Genomic DNA, 17,787 nt, shown 5'->3' on the forward strand with positions numbered 1-17,787 from the left:
GCACCCAGAATGTATAAAGGCTTTTTTCACGGTGAATCACAGGCACTGCAACCCAGTTCCCCATCTCCATCCAACTCAGACAGTTGTATTTCTATTACTCGCTGGTAAACCTCAGAGGCTCCACACAGGCAGTAAACAGAGTGGGTACATTTCCTGACAATGAGGTGGTGGCGAAACATAATGTGTCAGGCAAGCAAATAAACAGCACATGCGCCACACACACACACACACACACACGCATACACACACAAACGCACAACATAATACATCTTGCTCAGACTACAAACCACTGTAAACACATTCACGCCACCTCCACAACCACAAACAAACACAGGATCAGTGGTACATGTAGATGAGTGCTGTGCGGTCATGGTGGGCAAACGGACAGACCGATGGACGCACAGAGGAGGGTAGAACAAAGAACAGTGTCCTACTGCTGTGGGGGGGAGGCCTGCGTGGCCGTGGTGCCCACACACCTGGCTTGCTGGGCTTGATGCCCATGGGCTGGAAGCCAGTGGTGAGGATGGAGGAGTCCGCCACATCGGCATCCAGGCCCTCCTTCTTGCGCCGGTAAACCAGGACCACGACGATGAGCAGCAGCGTCAGACACAGGGCCACCGCCACCATGCCGATGTAGAGCGCCACGTCCTCGGCCCCGCTCACAGCTGCAAGGGGAGGACACAAAACAACGGAGGAGAAATTATTAATCATGACTGAAAAATCCCCTCAGGTGTTGAATGGTAATACCAACGTGTGGTGCTGCAACATCTTTTAATATCTTCTGTGCAGAGCTTACACTTGAGGACCTTGTTTAATAGCACAGAAATCAGTTCTATGGTCCTTACATACCAACTAATGCTGCTTGACTTTGTCTCTGACTGTTTGATGCAGGGTTAAGAGAGCCAGCCTTTGGCAATATTATATAACTGCCTTGATCTTAAATGTCTCAAAATACAATGGCAACCTGTGGACAATCGAAAAGGAGATAGAACCGGTTTCTGTGGCAGGTTTTTGAGCTGGTAGCGGGTTACCTTACTTTATTTCTGCACTGGATAAATATATCTTATGCCAGCATGTTCTTTCTCTCCTCTGTCTTTTTCTCTCCTTCTCTAAAGCACACAACACCCCCAAGAGAGACAGTGGAAAAATGAAGGATTTGCTTATGAAATTCTAGCACCTCATGTTATTGAACATCTCTCTCTCTCTCTCTCAAAAGCATAGGAGCATCTTTCTCCCAAAAGTACAGTATGAAGATGACAGCTAAGCCCAGGCAAACATCAATGTGTGCATTTGTGTGTATGTATTGTATGTGTATGTGTGTGTGTGTGTGTGTTTTGCAGGAGAATGGGATTTGCTATGGCTGTCTCCCTGGGCTGGGGGAATTTGGTGGTGGAGGTGGAGGATGCTCCTGGGGCCTTTGTGGAGGGCCATTGTAACGGGAAGCCACGGGGGCGTAGCGCTGTCAACTGAACACAGTCAAGGAGGGGACGCATTGAGCAGCGCAGCTTTGAGGGATGGAGAACAACAGTAAAGGTTAAAGTGCTGCAGGCTGGCGTGTGGTGAGTTGACAACAAAAGGAGGAGGACAGAGGCAGGAAGAGAGGAGCAAACGTACAAGAATGAAAATTAGAATTAAAGAAGGACAAAAGAAAAAAAGAAACTAACAGGGAGACAGCATGTGCCTGTGACTGACAGTCTGCATGATTTGCATTTCAGCAATAAGCAGCAATAACACGTCCAAAAGGTTTGTGTCAAAATCAACCTGATTATCATTAGACACGACATTTTTTGATGAATATTTCAAAACTGTCATGTGCTGGGTTTTTTTTTTTTTTGCTTTTTTTTTTTCATCACTGTGTAATCCTACTAACAGGAACCAGGCTCCACTTTGGAAATACAGATTTGACAAGTTTTAATTGGTGTTAGGAAATCTGTGACATGAGAATGGCACAATTAAATTAGCAGACTGCTAACACTCAAATTTGACGAAACAGAGAGAGTGGTCAAAAAAGGGATTGTTTTGTTCGTTCTTTTTTTCTTTCTCTGTGTCTCGTTTCTCACTTTTCATCCATTTGTCCTCGCTTTCTCCTTTCGTCTTGAAAAATCAATTTCTCTGGACAAAGCTGCCTGACATACCCAAGTCTTTAAGAGAAATGCCAGAATCTATTTCATGGGTGATTATCTCAGTACAATCTGATACCTTAAGCAGCGGGATTATATTCAGCCAAGCTCTATGGTGGCCCTTTGTAATGCCGGGGATCTCTTGACATATAATCAGTTGTGAATGACTGGCCGAAGACAAACACGAGATCGCCTTTTTTTTTTTTTTTTGTCATGTTCCTGACATTACATAGCACATCTGCACAGGGTATGCATGAAGAGATACATACACCTGTCCTCCCCCTCTCCCCCTCTTGTCCATTAACCTGCCTGTTCCTCTCTCTCCTCTGACTCCCCTCTCTGTCTCGCTCTCTCTTGCCTCAGGGGAAGCATAGAGGTGCTTAAAAGTAAGCAGCCTGACTAAACCTTACACCTTTCACAATGAGCTCCAAAAAAAAAAAAAAAAAAAAAAAAAAAAAAAGGGGGTGGGAGAGACTATGGCTGAACCTCTCATTAAAGTTCCCAAATCCAATTGTCTTGGTGAGTCAAAGGCCAGACGAGGCTGTGATATTTGGACTTTTAGCGCTGCAGTCTACTGAGAGATGTGCAGTCTGACTAAAGACAAAACAACACCCGTCAGCAAAGGAGACAGGCCAACTGGGTTCTGCTGATTGGATAAACATAGCCTTAGATTGGCCGGTTGCTGTTTACCTTCTAAGGGCAAACCAAAGGCACCTAACTAACCTCAGATGCAAAGATCCAGTATCTTGGCTCTTCCGTTCCCTCAGCACACACCACTCTAGCACCCAGACAATAAAGTCAGTCAATCAGACAACTGTCTCTCTCTCTCTTTCTTCCCCTCTCTCTCTCGCTCTCTCTATTTTGTCTGTAATCTCTGGTGGCTTATCGGAGCATCACTGAGTGAAGTTTTATCTGACCCACCAGGTGTCACAGTGAAACGATCCTCCGGTGCTCACTGCAACCCTGACCAGCAACTGCTCTCAGCTCCCCCTGGCCCCTCTCATTGATTTTCATGATGCCAGCCAATAATTGAAAGGACATCCATCACACTTTAATTGACATAGCTAATCAGGTTTTATAATTGGATGGGCTTTACTTTAGTCCCCCTCTAACGCTGCCCTCTTTCGTTCTCTCTCCTTCTTTTTCCACACACACTATCAATTTACCTCTCGCCCTCGCTTCCTCTGTCAGCCATCACTCCATCGTTCATTTCCACTTGATGTAATTGCTGGCTAAGAACTTTTGATTCCCTTTGTGTGTGACCTCTTTGCATGACTGACACCCGCCTGCGGATAATCTGTGGATGTCGGAGTTGACCCCAGGCCAATCTCTGTTTGTTCCCCTCTCCCTGAGCTTTTGGTGCGGCTGCTCAGACTTGCTCCAGGGCTGGCTGGTTAGGGATCAGTTTCTGACTTGAGATGGGCCGGTACGGACTTATAATTCATCTCCTCTGAGGCGATGTACCTGGCCCCTGTTGAAGTTTGGACTCTTGCTGCATTGGCAGTCAGCACAATGTCTGCACCTGATAGTCCTCAATTCACTCTACCTGCTCCTTTCTCTCTCCTGCATTGATAAATAAAAGCTTTGCAGCCTCCTGGGCCTCTTCCCTGGGCATTTATCAAGAGACCTGAGAATATATTTCATCCCATGGCCAATCCTAGTCACTCGCCTGAAGATGAATAACTGAGGAGTTCTTAAGGTCAGGGAAATATGGCTACTAAAACTCTCAAAGTGAACGTGACCATTACTATCTCCACAATACAGTCGTCCCATCCCTCAGCGAGTCCTGATGAAATATGGCCCAAAATAAATGTTCAGCCATTTTTTATGCCGCCTGTGACCCCACTCTGACAAACAAACCCATGACGAAAACATCAGCTGCTTCGCCACCAAATTAGCCCCCAAATACAAAAACAGACTAAAGACAGATTAATAGTTTCATGGGCTTCGCACGATCATTTGCGACACCCCCCAAAACGGGGTGCCGCTGCAAATTAGGTTCATTACCTTCATTACACACATTAAGCCAAATAATTGTTTTTATGTTGTCCTAATTTCCGGTGCTGGAGAATACTAGCACTATTATTTTTCCCACTATCCTTTTTGTGCCCTCTAACACCTGTCTGCCATTTTGGCTCTGGCATGCTGCCAGCGTATTTATTATTCCCCTGCACAGATTTTGCGTTGCTTCATCTTGGGCTTCACTTGTTTGCTTTATGAAAATGATCCAGCCTGGGTCAGATCTGTTTATTTTAGAGCTGTAACACAAAGCTTGCTGCCGCACATTGATTCTCATACATACAATACCCAAAACAATAACCTCCTCTAATGTATGCCATTTCTGTCCTAATGAGGGAGATTAGAGATGTTTGCGAGGTCCTCAGACAGAGGACGTTTTGTTGCGGAGTACCTACGGCTTACTCTGCAGTTGCATTGTTCGATCACATTAGAAGAGAAGGGTGCCTTTTGTTTCAGGGAGAAGTTTTCCATCTCAGCTAATAGCCTGCAGACGTGGTTGAAGTATGGGAGTTGCTGACAAGCCAAAACCATCTTGCTATTTTGCTTATTATAATACTTCACACAGCAATTGTCTATGGAAACACATCTGCTGGGAACAGATTGGGACAGGCATTCTTCAGAGGCCAGCGCTCCGCTCTGCACTGTCAGTGTAAATACTGAGTGACTCCGTGTGTGTGCGTGTGTGTGTGACTGAGTGTGTGTGTGTACATCTGAGGAACAATGACTGGCATCTTTGTGTATATATCTTGCCTCTCTGGGGAGGAGCTGCTGACCTTTGATGATGGGCCGACTGAGCTCCTTGGTTCACTGCACCAGCCAAACTCAGCTCTCGGTTGACACGTGCACATGTGTGCACACGCAGACACATACACGCTAACACATATGCACGACGCATCATTCACATACAGTAGCTCTCAGCCCCCGCTCTCCATGCATCGGTCTATCTGATCACATCAATCAGTGAAAAATACATAATTCAGTTTATTAATTCACTGGCCCATGTGAGCCGAATCTCCATTAAAACTCTGTATTTACCATGCTGATCAGGCTGAAAGCGCACTATTTATAACATTTTCTCTATGAGATGCCACCTTGAGACTCATCATCTCTAGATGGGATGCCGCAATATCTTTCTGTCTTTGATATCTGTGGGGAGTGACAGAGCTCTCCCTTCATGTCCATCTGGTCGGCCGTGGACCCTGTGGTGCCACTTTCCACTCAGCTGCCGTCTCGGGCAGTAACAGCTTTGCGGTTTCTAATCCTGACAGTACGCACATGCCCTTTTAATGACACATGGGGAGTGGCAAGCAGAGCACTGGCTGATTTCCACAAATAAGAAATACACACTGGCCATGCAGCTACCTATGTATGCACACCAAATAAATAAAAATGAACAGCGAGAAAAATCACAGCGCACATTCACTGTGGTCATGTGAGTTTTCACGGCTGATTTGACCTGCGGCACTTTATCTGGCAGGTTGTGTTTTAATCAGAAGAGAGATGGATTAATTCTCAGCTCTATTAATAGGTCAGAGAGCATCACAGTGCAGACGCAGGTGAAAAGATTGTATATTATCTTAGCAGCAAGCGCCATACCAGTGTTAATTAGAACTGATTGTCTAAAAAGGTCATGCAGGTGGAGACGAGTCAGCAGTGGTCCGCAGACAATTCTTTTGTCGGTACAAGTGTCTCATGAGATGGACTTCTTCCCTTTATGAACCTTTTGTAAGATGTACTCATCATCTATCACAGGAAGCTGACACCATAAAGGGACATAAAATGTTTATTTGATCTGATAAAAAGAGGACGACGACACTCTTGCTCTTCTTGCCAAAGTGGAAACTGTAATCAAAAATATGACGAGAGTGAAGGGAAGAGCCTTTTCTTTCTCTTCCTCCCTGCCTGCCACAGTTCAGGGGCTAATTGATGCTAATACTGTACATCTGTTCTGAAGGTATCATTTGAGATCTACTTGTCATTGTATCTGATGAAGGTTGTTGCTGAACCATTATCATGCTTTTTTTTTAATCCCTGAATAAACTTTCGCTGAGAGTTTCACACTTCTTTTTATTATTAGATCAGAGGTGTATTTTCTGGCTACAGCTCTCAAATGTTGTTTTGAGCACATTTATTGATTTCAGAGTGTTCCTTTGCCACACATCAGCTCAGTTATAGGAAGCAAATATATAACTTAACTGCATTTTACTGATCCTGTTGCAGAAAAGTGGTTAAAGAAAATACCTTGCGATACTGTATCTTTCCTATCGTTCCAATGAGTTGAACAGAGAGAGTATGGTTTACAGTATGTGAGTGGGAGTGCACTCACTCTGTGGGCACTGCTCGCTCGTACAGTTGAGAGACTGAAGGTCGAGCCCCTGGCAGTGTTTGCCCCCGGTGCCAGGTGAGGGCTGGGTGCACTCCCTGCTCCTCCACATCGAACAGTCTGCGCCGCACGCCGACCACTTGCTCCACTCGCTCCAGCCTCCGTCCACTGCAAAGACACATAATATAAAAAACACGAGTGAGCACAAACACACACACACCAGCAAAAACTCAAACTCACTTCAAACACTTATATTCTAGTTCACAGGGATAGACTATTGATCGGAAACCATGCTGAAAAGTTTCGACAAAACAACAAACTTTTTTTTACATGCAGTTATACAAGGCATATATACAACAAGTTATGTATGTTAAAACTTTACACAGCAAAATTCAGATGCAACAGTGGTGTAAAAGCAGTGGTGTATTTGCGTGTGAGATGAGAACAACTGGTAGAATACTCTGTTGCCATCCTGTGCAAATTTACTTGCTCTAAAATGGAAACCTGGTAGGGAAACCATTATAAAAACATGCAAATCCACTTACACACACTCAAATCCAGCAGATGCACAGGGAAACCAAAGCGTGTAAAACTGCTGAGGAGAGCCATATTGTCTCTATTCTGCTTTCTTTGTTTATTTTCAACATGGAAATCAGATGCAACTAAGCTAAACCCCAGTGGTATAAGGGTGCTGTGGAAGGTGCTGTGGCCTGGTAGACCCAGCTGTCAACAAAATAAAACTGTACAGGGAGGAGAATTGAACCCCTGGGAAATGGCCCTCTGGTCTACTGTTAAACATGCAAGCGCACACAAATATCTATTTAAAAATTCTCCAACAAACAAACAAACAAACAAACAAACCAAACAACAACATTTGTGAGGGAAAACAAATCTGCCTTTGTTGGACTTCTTTGTCAACCAAGCCGTTACTGTAGCAACATGACCATTACCTGCAATGTATCCGAATGCAATACACAGTCCAGGTGGCATTATTCTCAGCAGAGATGAATGTACATTGCACCTGCAGCCTCAACCATAACTTCAAACACACCACCATCAGCACAGGCTAAATGGAACAAATGGAAATGGGCCGGTAATAGTTCTGAGCGTGTCCCGCTGTAAGAAATATCTGCAGCTTTACCACACGCAGAGAGGGACGCCATTCTGTAAAGGTGGGGGTAATTTGGCGTTGTGGCCAGGAGTGGGTGGGAGTGATATTGAGAGTGACACAGCGCCTGGCCTGGGGAAGGTTGCCATAGGGCTAAGGGGAAAAAGAGCAGTAATGAGCTCTCATGGGGAAAAAAACACCACTGTCTCGCTCTTTCTCTCTCCCAAATGTAAGGGTGAACGGGACCAGACGAGAATCATCAGAGCTGCTCTCTGTCTCTCTTTCACACACACACACACACACACACACACACACACACAGCGTACATGCACACCTCTGTGACAGCAGAAACCCTCCTCCTGACTGACCTAAGGGCAAGGAAACCTTAGTGCTCATTAATCCTAGCAATAAAGAGTGCAGGGGGCTTGACCCCCAGAGAGAAGGCCTGACCTGCTGCAGGTCTGAGGCTTTGGTTAATAAAACATAAGTGAGAGGGTGAGATGTTATTCAGTTATTGCATAACTGTACGAAGTAATGATTTCATTTGGTTTTAGAGCAAGTCTCCCAATTGGAAAACCGGCTAAAAGCTGCTGCGAGCATTTCAGACCGGAGGCACAGGTGTGTGAATTAGACCCTGCTCCCACACTAGTCTGCATGTTTGTCCATGTGTGTCCGAAAATGATTGCTAGAGAATGTGAGGGGGTTTTTGCGTGAGTGTGTGTGTGTGGTGGGATGCTGACACAGCTCGGGCCTCTTTGCAGTCGGATCCATTTGGCAGGGAGAGCAGAACCAATCAGATAATTGTCCTTGTTTGGCATTGAGTGGACCCATCCGTGGGCCAGTGGGCTGATTATCCAGGCTGGGAATGAGAATGATTGAATAGCGAATTACATCCTAATGAATATATTATGTCACCCCTCAGTTTATCCACACCGCTGTGAAATAAAGAGACGAGATCAACATCTGCCCTGATGAGGTGATGAAATTCTACTTCTCCTTTCCACCACAAAGCAAGACTAATGGCCATGCAAATAACATTTTCAAACAAGGAGACTGGAGTGGAAACGGGGTGCTGCTCATGATAATGTGGAGAGACACAAGCACTGCGACGAGGCTGAGGAAAATCAAAGAAAGATGAAGATGCATCAACAGTCCTTGATGGCCTGTCTGACTTGAGACATACGTTGTAACTATTTCAGACACAGAAGAGGCTTTTCACAGGAGCAGAGACCAAATAAATGTTTGGACAGCATAAAAGGAAGTGGAAAGATAGTGAGCGGTTAAAATAAATGCAGTGAAGCAAGAAAATTGACACTTTCCTTGATTTTATTTTATTTTTTTTCAAATTTAAGGCTGAAATCAGAAACAAACCTTCGTCCTTTTACTTTTTCAGAATCCACATAAGAAAATTGTTATCCACAGCCACAGTTTTCCTTATCAAATCCCCAGAGAGAGATTGTTAGTGCTGCTGCAAAAGGCACCACAGCTGATTTTCAATCTTGCAGCACCGCAGGTTTTAGGTCAGGCAGGTCTCTGAAGAGGGATGGTAATACAATGGCCAAGTGGCGAGCCCCCATTTGGACATGTTGTCAAGGGGAGAAGCAAAAGGAACCCGACCATTCTTTACAGGTCGGTAGGAGGGCCTGTTTGAGGCTCTGCTGTTGAAAATGACAATGGCTACTGACGGATACAGTCCGAGATCATCGGACACCCATGGTTTCTGTGTCCTTGAGGGAAGCATGAGGAGGTAGACAAGTAGCCTACCACTGAGATCAGCAGGCCATCCCTCTGCTCCCACTGCCCTGTCAGCACACATGTGTGCACAGTAACCATCCCACATCCCGGTGTTCAAAGGCTGATGAAAGAAAGAAAAAAAAAAAGCCATAGAAAAACCACAGACCCGTGGAAGAGGTTCATAGCTTAGCCACAGAAGTGGGTGATGCAACAGAGATTAATCACCAAATCTTATTCTGTAATTTTGACACGTTTTATACGTCTAAAACTCTTTTTTCTTTTTTTCTCCTCCTGGTTGTGATATTAGAATGTAATTGATAATTGAACCGAGCACAATCTACTCCCTTATGTTAACTAAACCACTAGAACAAATCAAAATGAGACAGAATGAGATATGAAGAGGGTGAGCCAAAACAAATGGCACCAAATGATTAAAAACAGCGCTGATGCAAGGCTGTCACCAGATGGCCACCGTCTTTTTGCAGTGAACTAATGTGTTTTTCTGTCACATTTATTAGTCCAACTTTATTTATTCCATGGATAAAATATGTAGTCTCTAGAACAATTTTTGATAATATCCAGAGTCACAAAAATGCTTACTCCCAAAGTAGAATTCGACTTTTTCCTGCAGTGCAGACAGTAGACATATGGGTGCTAACTTGTATGTGTACAACACGTACATGCACAAACACACCAGCCCCGAGTCTGTTTATTTTCCATCTAGCTGAATTCTCATGACTCCTCTGGCAAGCCTGAGGGATCAGTACAATATTTAAATAATTCAGATGAGTTAGAAATCTTTTCAGGTTGTTTGCCGTTCCCTAACACATCAGGCAACAGTTCAATTCAGTTGTGTGGGGCAGGTGACATTGTGTCGCTTCCAAAACTGGAGACTAACTATTTGCTGTTGGCCCAGATAGTGCGTCTTTGTTGGAAATGTTGGCATGATTTGACATTTTGCCATCACTGTTGGCTCTGACCACAAGCCAGCGCAGGGGCAGAGTCAATGGGAGGGTGAGGGATGGACTGCAGAATTATGTGCACTTCAGCGGGGGGATATGATGGGATGGAGACAAAGGAAAAGGAGAAGGCAGAGAGAGGAAGGAGAAATGGAGATTAAGCTCTTGCATAGTTTGGCTACTCGCTGTCTCAAGTGTTGATCTGCTCTGCTCTGAGCCTCAGGCTTTAGCCTCAGCCTCCTCCTCCTCCTCCTCCACAGCTCCCTGTGTCTCTCCCAGCATGGAGCCCATCTGATCTGCCACACAGGCCTCCGCCAACTCTCATTAAACACTTTGGAGATTTAGACAAAAATACAGATGAGCCTCTCTAGCTTCACACTTTCCTGATGAGAGGTGGGAGCTCACATTTAGATACAAGAGTCATCGTGAATAGACATGTGGAGAGTTCTGTTACTGAACAGGCTGGTGTAGATGGTGTCAGTCTGTGGAAGCTCGTACGAACTATGCGTATGAAAAATATGCCTCTGTGGCTGTGGCTAAGCGCCACTCTGAAGGAATCATGCTACTTTTTTAAATTTGGAACAACACATGGCCATCGGCATTTCAACAAGAAATATATATATAGACTTAGCCGGGCAATGCAGAGAGAAATTATAGCCTTTGCATGTTGTTGGTTCCAAATTTAATCTGATTTGTTTCCAGCGAATATTCATTCAGTCGACAGCATCTTTTTTTCCCCCAAAGGAGGAGTACAGCAAATCCATCAGTGTGTTTTATACAAAGCACAAACAGGCTGCAACTGCAAATTACACAGTATAAGCAGCAAAAAAAATATGTTTTTTTGTATTTTTCTGCAACCCATTTCAAAGATCTAATGCTGTAAAGTTAAATGCACTAGAGAGCTAATAATCAACAAAGAATCTTAGTCTAGATAATTAATGAACTCTTGAAACAAGAGCAGCATTAAATCATGCAATTTTTATAACGCAGCTCAAAAACAAAGGCACTGTAGAGGAAAAATGCCTCTCAAGGCCGACTTAAAAAATAAAGAACACTGCTTCTGAATCCAAATGTCAGCCATGTCTAAATAAATAACATGATGTCTATCTGCAGCATTACAGCTCCCCATGTAATTCATTCTTCTCAAGTCTCTTTCTTCTGAAATGGGCTGAAATCACCATCTACTGTGCATCTAGTGGATTAGACCTGCGAACGCTATAAGCACAGTGATAATTAAAGCCATTATCCAGTATGTAAGGATGCTCTGTGCTCGGCTGGTCTCATCTGTTCCCCCTCACTGACTGTGCGTGACTCTTATGTGAGAGCTTCTATTGAGGATGATGATTCATACATGTGTTAATCATGTATTTGATGAATTAAAGTGAGGATTCAGATGTATATGGGGGTTGTCGTTGCCGGCCTGTGTGTGTGTGCTGGGTGACAAATGGTGGGAGGAGTCAGTTCATCTTGGGGGACTTCAGAGCCATGTCTGTGAGTACACAACGGAGCCGCGGTGCCACTTGTGATTGGAAACAACAGCCCATCATCCCCAGACTCTGGCGTGGTGGACTTTGGCCTTGAGGGGAAGCCTCTCTGGGTGCCGACAGCTGGGGCTGTCTGTGCCACTGATGTTCTGTCTGAGACAGGTAACGAGTGAGAAAAGGAGGCAGAGACTACCCTCTGTTGCCAAACAACGGGACTGATAGAGGTGTGAGCGGGGTCACGTCGCTGTAGCGTCTCATCAAGAGAAAAAAAAAAAAAAGAGTTCTTTCTCTCCCAAAGTCTCTGCAAACTGTGTTCACAGGGCACAATGCAATTTCAGTCACAGCACCCTAAGGGTTGAAATTACACACTTTCTCCTTGCGGGGTAAGAGAAAGATAGCAGAGGGTGGGGTTTGGTCTAACAATAGCAGCTTGGACTGACATTAATCTCTTTAAGCTCATGGAGGTCAGTATCCTGCTTTGCTTTGGGAGAATGTCAAGCATCCCTGGACACCCCTCTAATTCCATTACTCGTTGCTCCAGCGCTAATAATTCCAAATCCATCCAGATAGCGTCCTGGCAGAGCGTCGCGCATTCCTGTGTTTCCTTTTGTCTTCCTCCTCCTCCTCCTGCTGTATTCCAGCAGGCCATGTTACTTACACTCACGCTTGACATCTAGTGATGTCTTTACATGGAAGATGTGTAACACAACACTGTGATTCACTGAGGAAGATAACCTTTGTTTTAGACAGGGAGAAGCTGCCACTGCCAGAGGTGTTCGATTTCCCTTTCTGCTATTTACTGAGCGTGGGAGATTTCTCATGCGGTCAGCATGGCTGCAGTGCCTCAGCTATATGTTCACAGACTGATCTGCTGGCAGCCAAGAGCTAGCTCTTGTACACACTCAGGCTTTCTCCACTTCTCAGTTTTCATCTTCTCTCTCTCACTCTGGGCTTTGTTCACTGTATTTTGTATACTGTATCTGATTCCACCTGTCTCTATCCCTGCTTCCACCTTCCTTTTCCTATCCTGCTTTCACTTTCTCTCTCTCGCTATCTCTCCCTCTGTCTGGGGGCTAATGTGGGACTGCAAATGAAGCAGCTTGACTTCCATCTCAGGCTACCAGGGATCGATATGTGTTGCTCAGTATCAGGCAGGGCACTCTGCCTCTCTGACGCTCTCACAAGGGAGAACGGGCAGGCAAATGAAACGCCCTCAACTCCTCACACGTAAACATGGCACACAGGCCGCCATAATTCAGCTTTTTATTGCCCATATTTACTACATAGCTTGAGCAGCAAACAATAACAAATGTACTAGCTGGCCATGGCTGGGACCATGTCTCTTAAAGCAGACAGGTCTCCCAAATAAAAGCAGGGCCTGCGTACAGCGCAGAAGAAAAAGAGAAATGTGAACAAAGCGTGATAATAATAAATCACTTTCAGGATGAGACCTTATTGTGATGACTAATAGGCTCTGACATTGCTGTGTGAGTGGTCTAATTGCAGGAAACAACTGAAGCACTGACATCTAAGAAAAGACCTGGAGGTGCTGGTACAAAAGGGCAGCCAACATAAAGATGAATTGATGACTTCTAGATGCAAAAAAATGCAAAAAGGAAGCCACAGGAAGCCAAGCGCCACAGGACAAATAGGGTTGCCTGGGAGTTACCTGGACAGGTGGCCACGCAGGCACTTTTCTGGACGTTCTGCCCCTCACAGGATGTGCCTCCATTCAGTGGCGTGGGGTTGGTGCAGCTCCGACTCCTCTTCTGCCAGCCACGCCCACACACAGCACTGCAGGACGACCAGGTGGTCCACGTGGACCAGCCGCCGTTGACTGTCAGACCAGCGCGGGGGGGGTGGAGGGGTGGAGGGGTGAGGGAGGGAGGAGGTTGGAGGGAGGGATGGATGGATGAAGGGACAGAGCAGCCAGGATTACCTGACATGCACCAAGGAAAAGAGCTGTGTTGCGCTAGAATAATTGTGACTGCTGTTACACCCTTTGGTTCAGCACTGCAAGGTGAACTAATGGAAGAGCAAGAGCAAAAAGGGGGCTGCTTCCTGTGTCCAAGTTGGAATTACAGCCAACTGCAGTGGAAACAAAATGGTTTCAACAGGGAGCAGAAAATAACATGACAACTTGCCATCTTTGACTGCATCTGTGAGGAAGACACAGTTGCTGCAAAGTAATTTTAAATATCCCTCAAAATTTCACCAAGGTAATGCAAGGACATTATTCAAAACACTCATTATAAAGTCAGAATATAATCACTGTAAAGAAAGGCCATTGTAAGAATGTGAAGCTGTTTACATGTATTATCCACTATTTTATTGCCAATGTGTGAAGAGATTGTAACATGACTTAAAAACGAGACCTTCCCCGACTTTCTCTGTTGAATACAACAGCCTGAGGACTGATTTATATGTGAAGGACTATTCCTGGAAAATCCAAAGGATGTGACGTTCATGCTCTCTCCTGAGTGCCTTGCCTCGATTTCTCTCGTTTGCTTCCCTTCGGCACCAACAGTGTGCAACACTAGCAAACGTTAGTTAGTGCCAGACCCATTCAGTACAGTAATGCTACTTGACAATATTAAAGGTATATTTTAATGTTAATGAAATGTTAGCACATTGTGATGGAAACTGTCAGTAACAGGTCAATGAAGTGTGGAAACACTTCATCTTTTTTATAATATTCCACCAAGTTTACTAACCCTTTATCATCCAGTGGTTTAGTTCAGCATTAGGCTGTCACTATTTAAGCTAATGCCCAGGACGCTCACATGCAGCTACCTACGGAGCGCGAGCATGAGCACGAGCAAAAGGAAGCTGACTTCAGTTTGGCCACCGGCGTAGTTTTCCGAATGTTACACATAAAACCTTTGAATCCCAATTTTCATAGTCATAAATACGTAAAAGGCAACACCTACTCCTTTGAAATGCCAACAGACTACTAAAAAATAAATGGTTGTTCCAGGTATTCAGATTGTGTTCTTCACACGTCCACCACTGATTTCACACCATTATATGTCATTCTTCAAGCTTCAAGTATTCCTTGAATTGTAGAGAACAACACTGTATAATTTATTCCTTTTATATCTGACACTGAAAGTTCAGGCAGTTCAGAAAGTCTGCATGCTGAATTCCTATTATTTGCTGAACCAGTGCCCATGCTCTAAACTTTAACCGTCTATTGGCACAAAATTGGTGCTGTATCGCTCTATCGTGGAAGGTAATTACATCAAATCACACTGATTTAATGCTAGCCAGCTCCTTCCTGTATCTACTGTGTTTGCCTCAGCTTACAAGATAGCAAGATTCCTGATTTATTGACTTGAACAGCACTGTCGTTCCTTCTCTGTACATACTCCCTTCCTAATTTCCCCCTAACTCTCTCCTGTGCTTGTCGTGGCTGAATCATTTCCTTGCCCTCTCTATGCGATTGATTGCTCGCCACGGCGAGGTAAATTGCCAGGCAACTCGGCCCCTGATTACCTCTTAGCACAGAGTGCAGTCACACCAGCCAGGCCTTGTTAAAATGCATCTCTAGCCCCCTGTTGAACCCACTTTGAAAAGTAGCGGTTATTATGACTTGCTACAGCTAGCTAGATCAGCTAGCATGCTGGACTGTGATGTTCTCAGCTAACTGAATTTTTCTTTTCAGCTATAGAGAAACATAAGCGAACAGCAGCAGGGACCTCTTCTGTTATGGTTTCACTTCAATTAATACTGCAATAGTAATACATTTGGCATTTTGTCAAGCACAAAGCGTGATGGGAAGAAATAAAATTGCACATGCAAGCGCCCCAGCAATTTGTTCAGAATTTCTTGGGCCTAACAGTGAAAATGAATGTTTGACAACACAAAAAAGGGCAAACAATAGGGTGAACGCTCTTGCCTCCACAGTCATTTCAACTCTGGATTTCTTCATCTGCAGACCAAGTCTTTCAACAACAAGCTAATCAATTATAATCAACACTAAGAATAATTGTGCTCTTTCATTTTTATGCTGGAGGCTTGGAAGAGTGTACGATAATGTGTGTTTTGACGGCATGCTCCACATTAACACATTTCATTTGAAACCATTCACCATGAAAGTGCACATGCCTCAATCTCCAACTACACTGACAGTCATACAGTGCCATTTAAACATTTGGACCCCCTTCAGGGTTTGCACAGTTTGCTGACCTACAAAATTAGCCTGAAGAAAATGACTTGAAGGGTTTTGTCAAAGATCTAAAATACAATGATCTCTTTTACTGTCTGTTACATTTTTATCATTGGGTATTTTTTTAAGTACTTTGATTAAATAAACTAAAGCAAAGACACAAATACAAATCAGCACAAAAGTAAACGAATGTTGTTGTTTTCTCACTGTAATGTGTTGTGTGCAGATTTCACCAACACACGTATTTTTGCATAGAGTAAGGGGAACAGGATAATGTTTTCTTTGGTAAATCCAGTCCAATCCAAAAGCTCTCCATACATGACCCTCACGTTCCACACATGCTCATATTTCCTGGATTTGAATTCATCTTACACCCTAAAATCCACTGAGATTCCACTGAGAGCTTTTGTTGGCTGAAAAGGCAGAGTAACTGCAATCTTAAGTGGTAATTAATATTCAAGTAGCAACAACCTCAATATGAGAACTGCATAAGATATTGAATTCTGATCAAATAATTCCCACTGACACTGATTTCACAAGGGATGAAAATACTTACAGTGCATACCGTGTTTCTCATGTATTTTAAATGTATTCACTTCAGAAAACTAACCTAAATTTTCTGATAAATTTAATAAAATATATATTGTATATATTGTACAGATCTTAAACAAAAACCTTTAAATAATTTCATTTCAAAATCCTTATTATAGCACAACAAATTGTGTAAAAGCTGAAGAGGCGTGCAGATGTGTACATGGTGCTGTATATTTGTGGCATATGGTGTGTTTTCTCCACTGACATGATACTAAACAAGAAACGCTGTTCTGACTTTACACCGCATCATAATATTGTCTTTTTCTGGCAGCCTCACCAGAAACAGACCATGTGTCAGACACTGTGCCAGATTATACATTTCTTACATGCGCAAAGTTGCTTTCATGATGCACTCCCATGTGACTTCCATCTTCTGCTCGCGTGTAGCTGAGAATTAAGCCAGGCTGTAATATATGCAAAACTTTAGCTGTGCCAGTAGGTCTACCCACAGAGCCCTCTGTGATAGAAAATATGCTGTTTCCCCACATTTTAATAAAGGTCAGCCTGCTTATCAAGCCAAGTCATTATTTACAGTTTGCTGTTAATTCAATTTCCTTCTCATATTGGATCCACTACTGAAGAGGAGGAAGATGGCAGCCCTGAGATCAGAGACTGCCAGCTCTGGCACAGCGGCTGCCAGTAACATTTAAGTTGTGCTAATTAATGTTCAGATACACTACTATCTCTTTATGTAGTAATTTATAATGGTGTAATTCATAGCTCAATGAAAAAACAGATAACACGCAAGTTGTCACCACATGTCACATATGCATAACACTGCATAAAATTATTACAAATGTATTGTAGAATCTGAATATAATAATCCCAACTTCCTGATAGAAAAAGTGCTCCCAGGTGTCTTCCATGCAAGAGAACATGCAGAGGTTGATGTGGAAAAGTGGGATAACGGAAGCAACATGCAAGCAAAACATAATTCATCTGAGCTGCTTTTATGTTTGTATAAAATTTGAAGCTTTGAGTCCAGACCTCTCATTAGCCTCTGCATACAGAGCTTTGACCTCTGGTGAAAGAAGTTATCACCTACCATATACTAGGACCGTGGCAGAGGTGCTTTTGCGGCGAGCAACGATGTTTTTGGCCACACACGTGTAGTTGCCTGTGTCCGCCAGCCGGGCTTTTTTGATGACGAGATTATGGTCAGGCGTGATGAAAAAATTGGGGTCGCTCGCTGGGTCGATCACATCCTCGTTTCTCTGCCACTCCACCTGAAAATATGTTTCAGTGGTCAAAAATTCACAGCATCTCTGTATAAACTGT

General features: G+C 44.0%; 1 protein-coding gene across 1 annotated transcript in view; it reads right to left on the reverse strand.

Moving 5' to 3' along the window:
- Positions 1 to 17,787, reverse strand: part of unc5a (unc-5 netrin receptor A) — a 122,498-nt gene that overhangs the window by 19,231 nt on the left and 85,480 nt on the right. The window contains exons 5-8 of the mRNA XM_041048081.1: positions 17,555 to 17,735; positions 13,417 to 13,584; positions 6,466 to 6,630; positions 477 to 665 (exon numbers count right to left, since the gene is read on the reverse strand). Of these exons, the coding sequence (XP_040904015.1) occupies positions 477 to 665; positions 6,466 to 6,630; positions 13,417 to 13,584; positions 17,555 to 17,735 (703 nt within the window). The remainder of the gene's footprint in view (positions 1 to 476; positions 666 to 6,465; positions 6,631 to 13,416; positions 13,585 to 17,554; positions 17,736 to 17,787) is intronic.

The sequence above is a fragment of the Toxotes jaculatrix genome, chromosome 10, assembly GCF_017976425.1.
Source record: "Toxotes jaculatrix isolate fToxJac2 chromosome 10, fToxJac2.pri, whole genome shotgun sequence".
Lineage (NCBI taxonomy): Eukaryota > Metazoa > Chordata > Actinopteri > Toxotidae > Toxotes > Toxotes jaculatrix.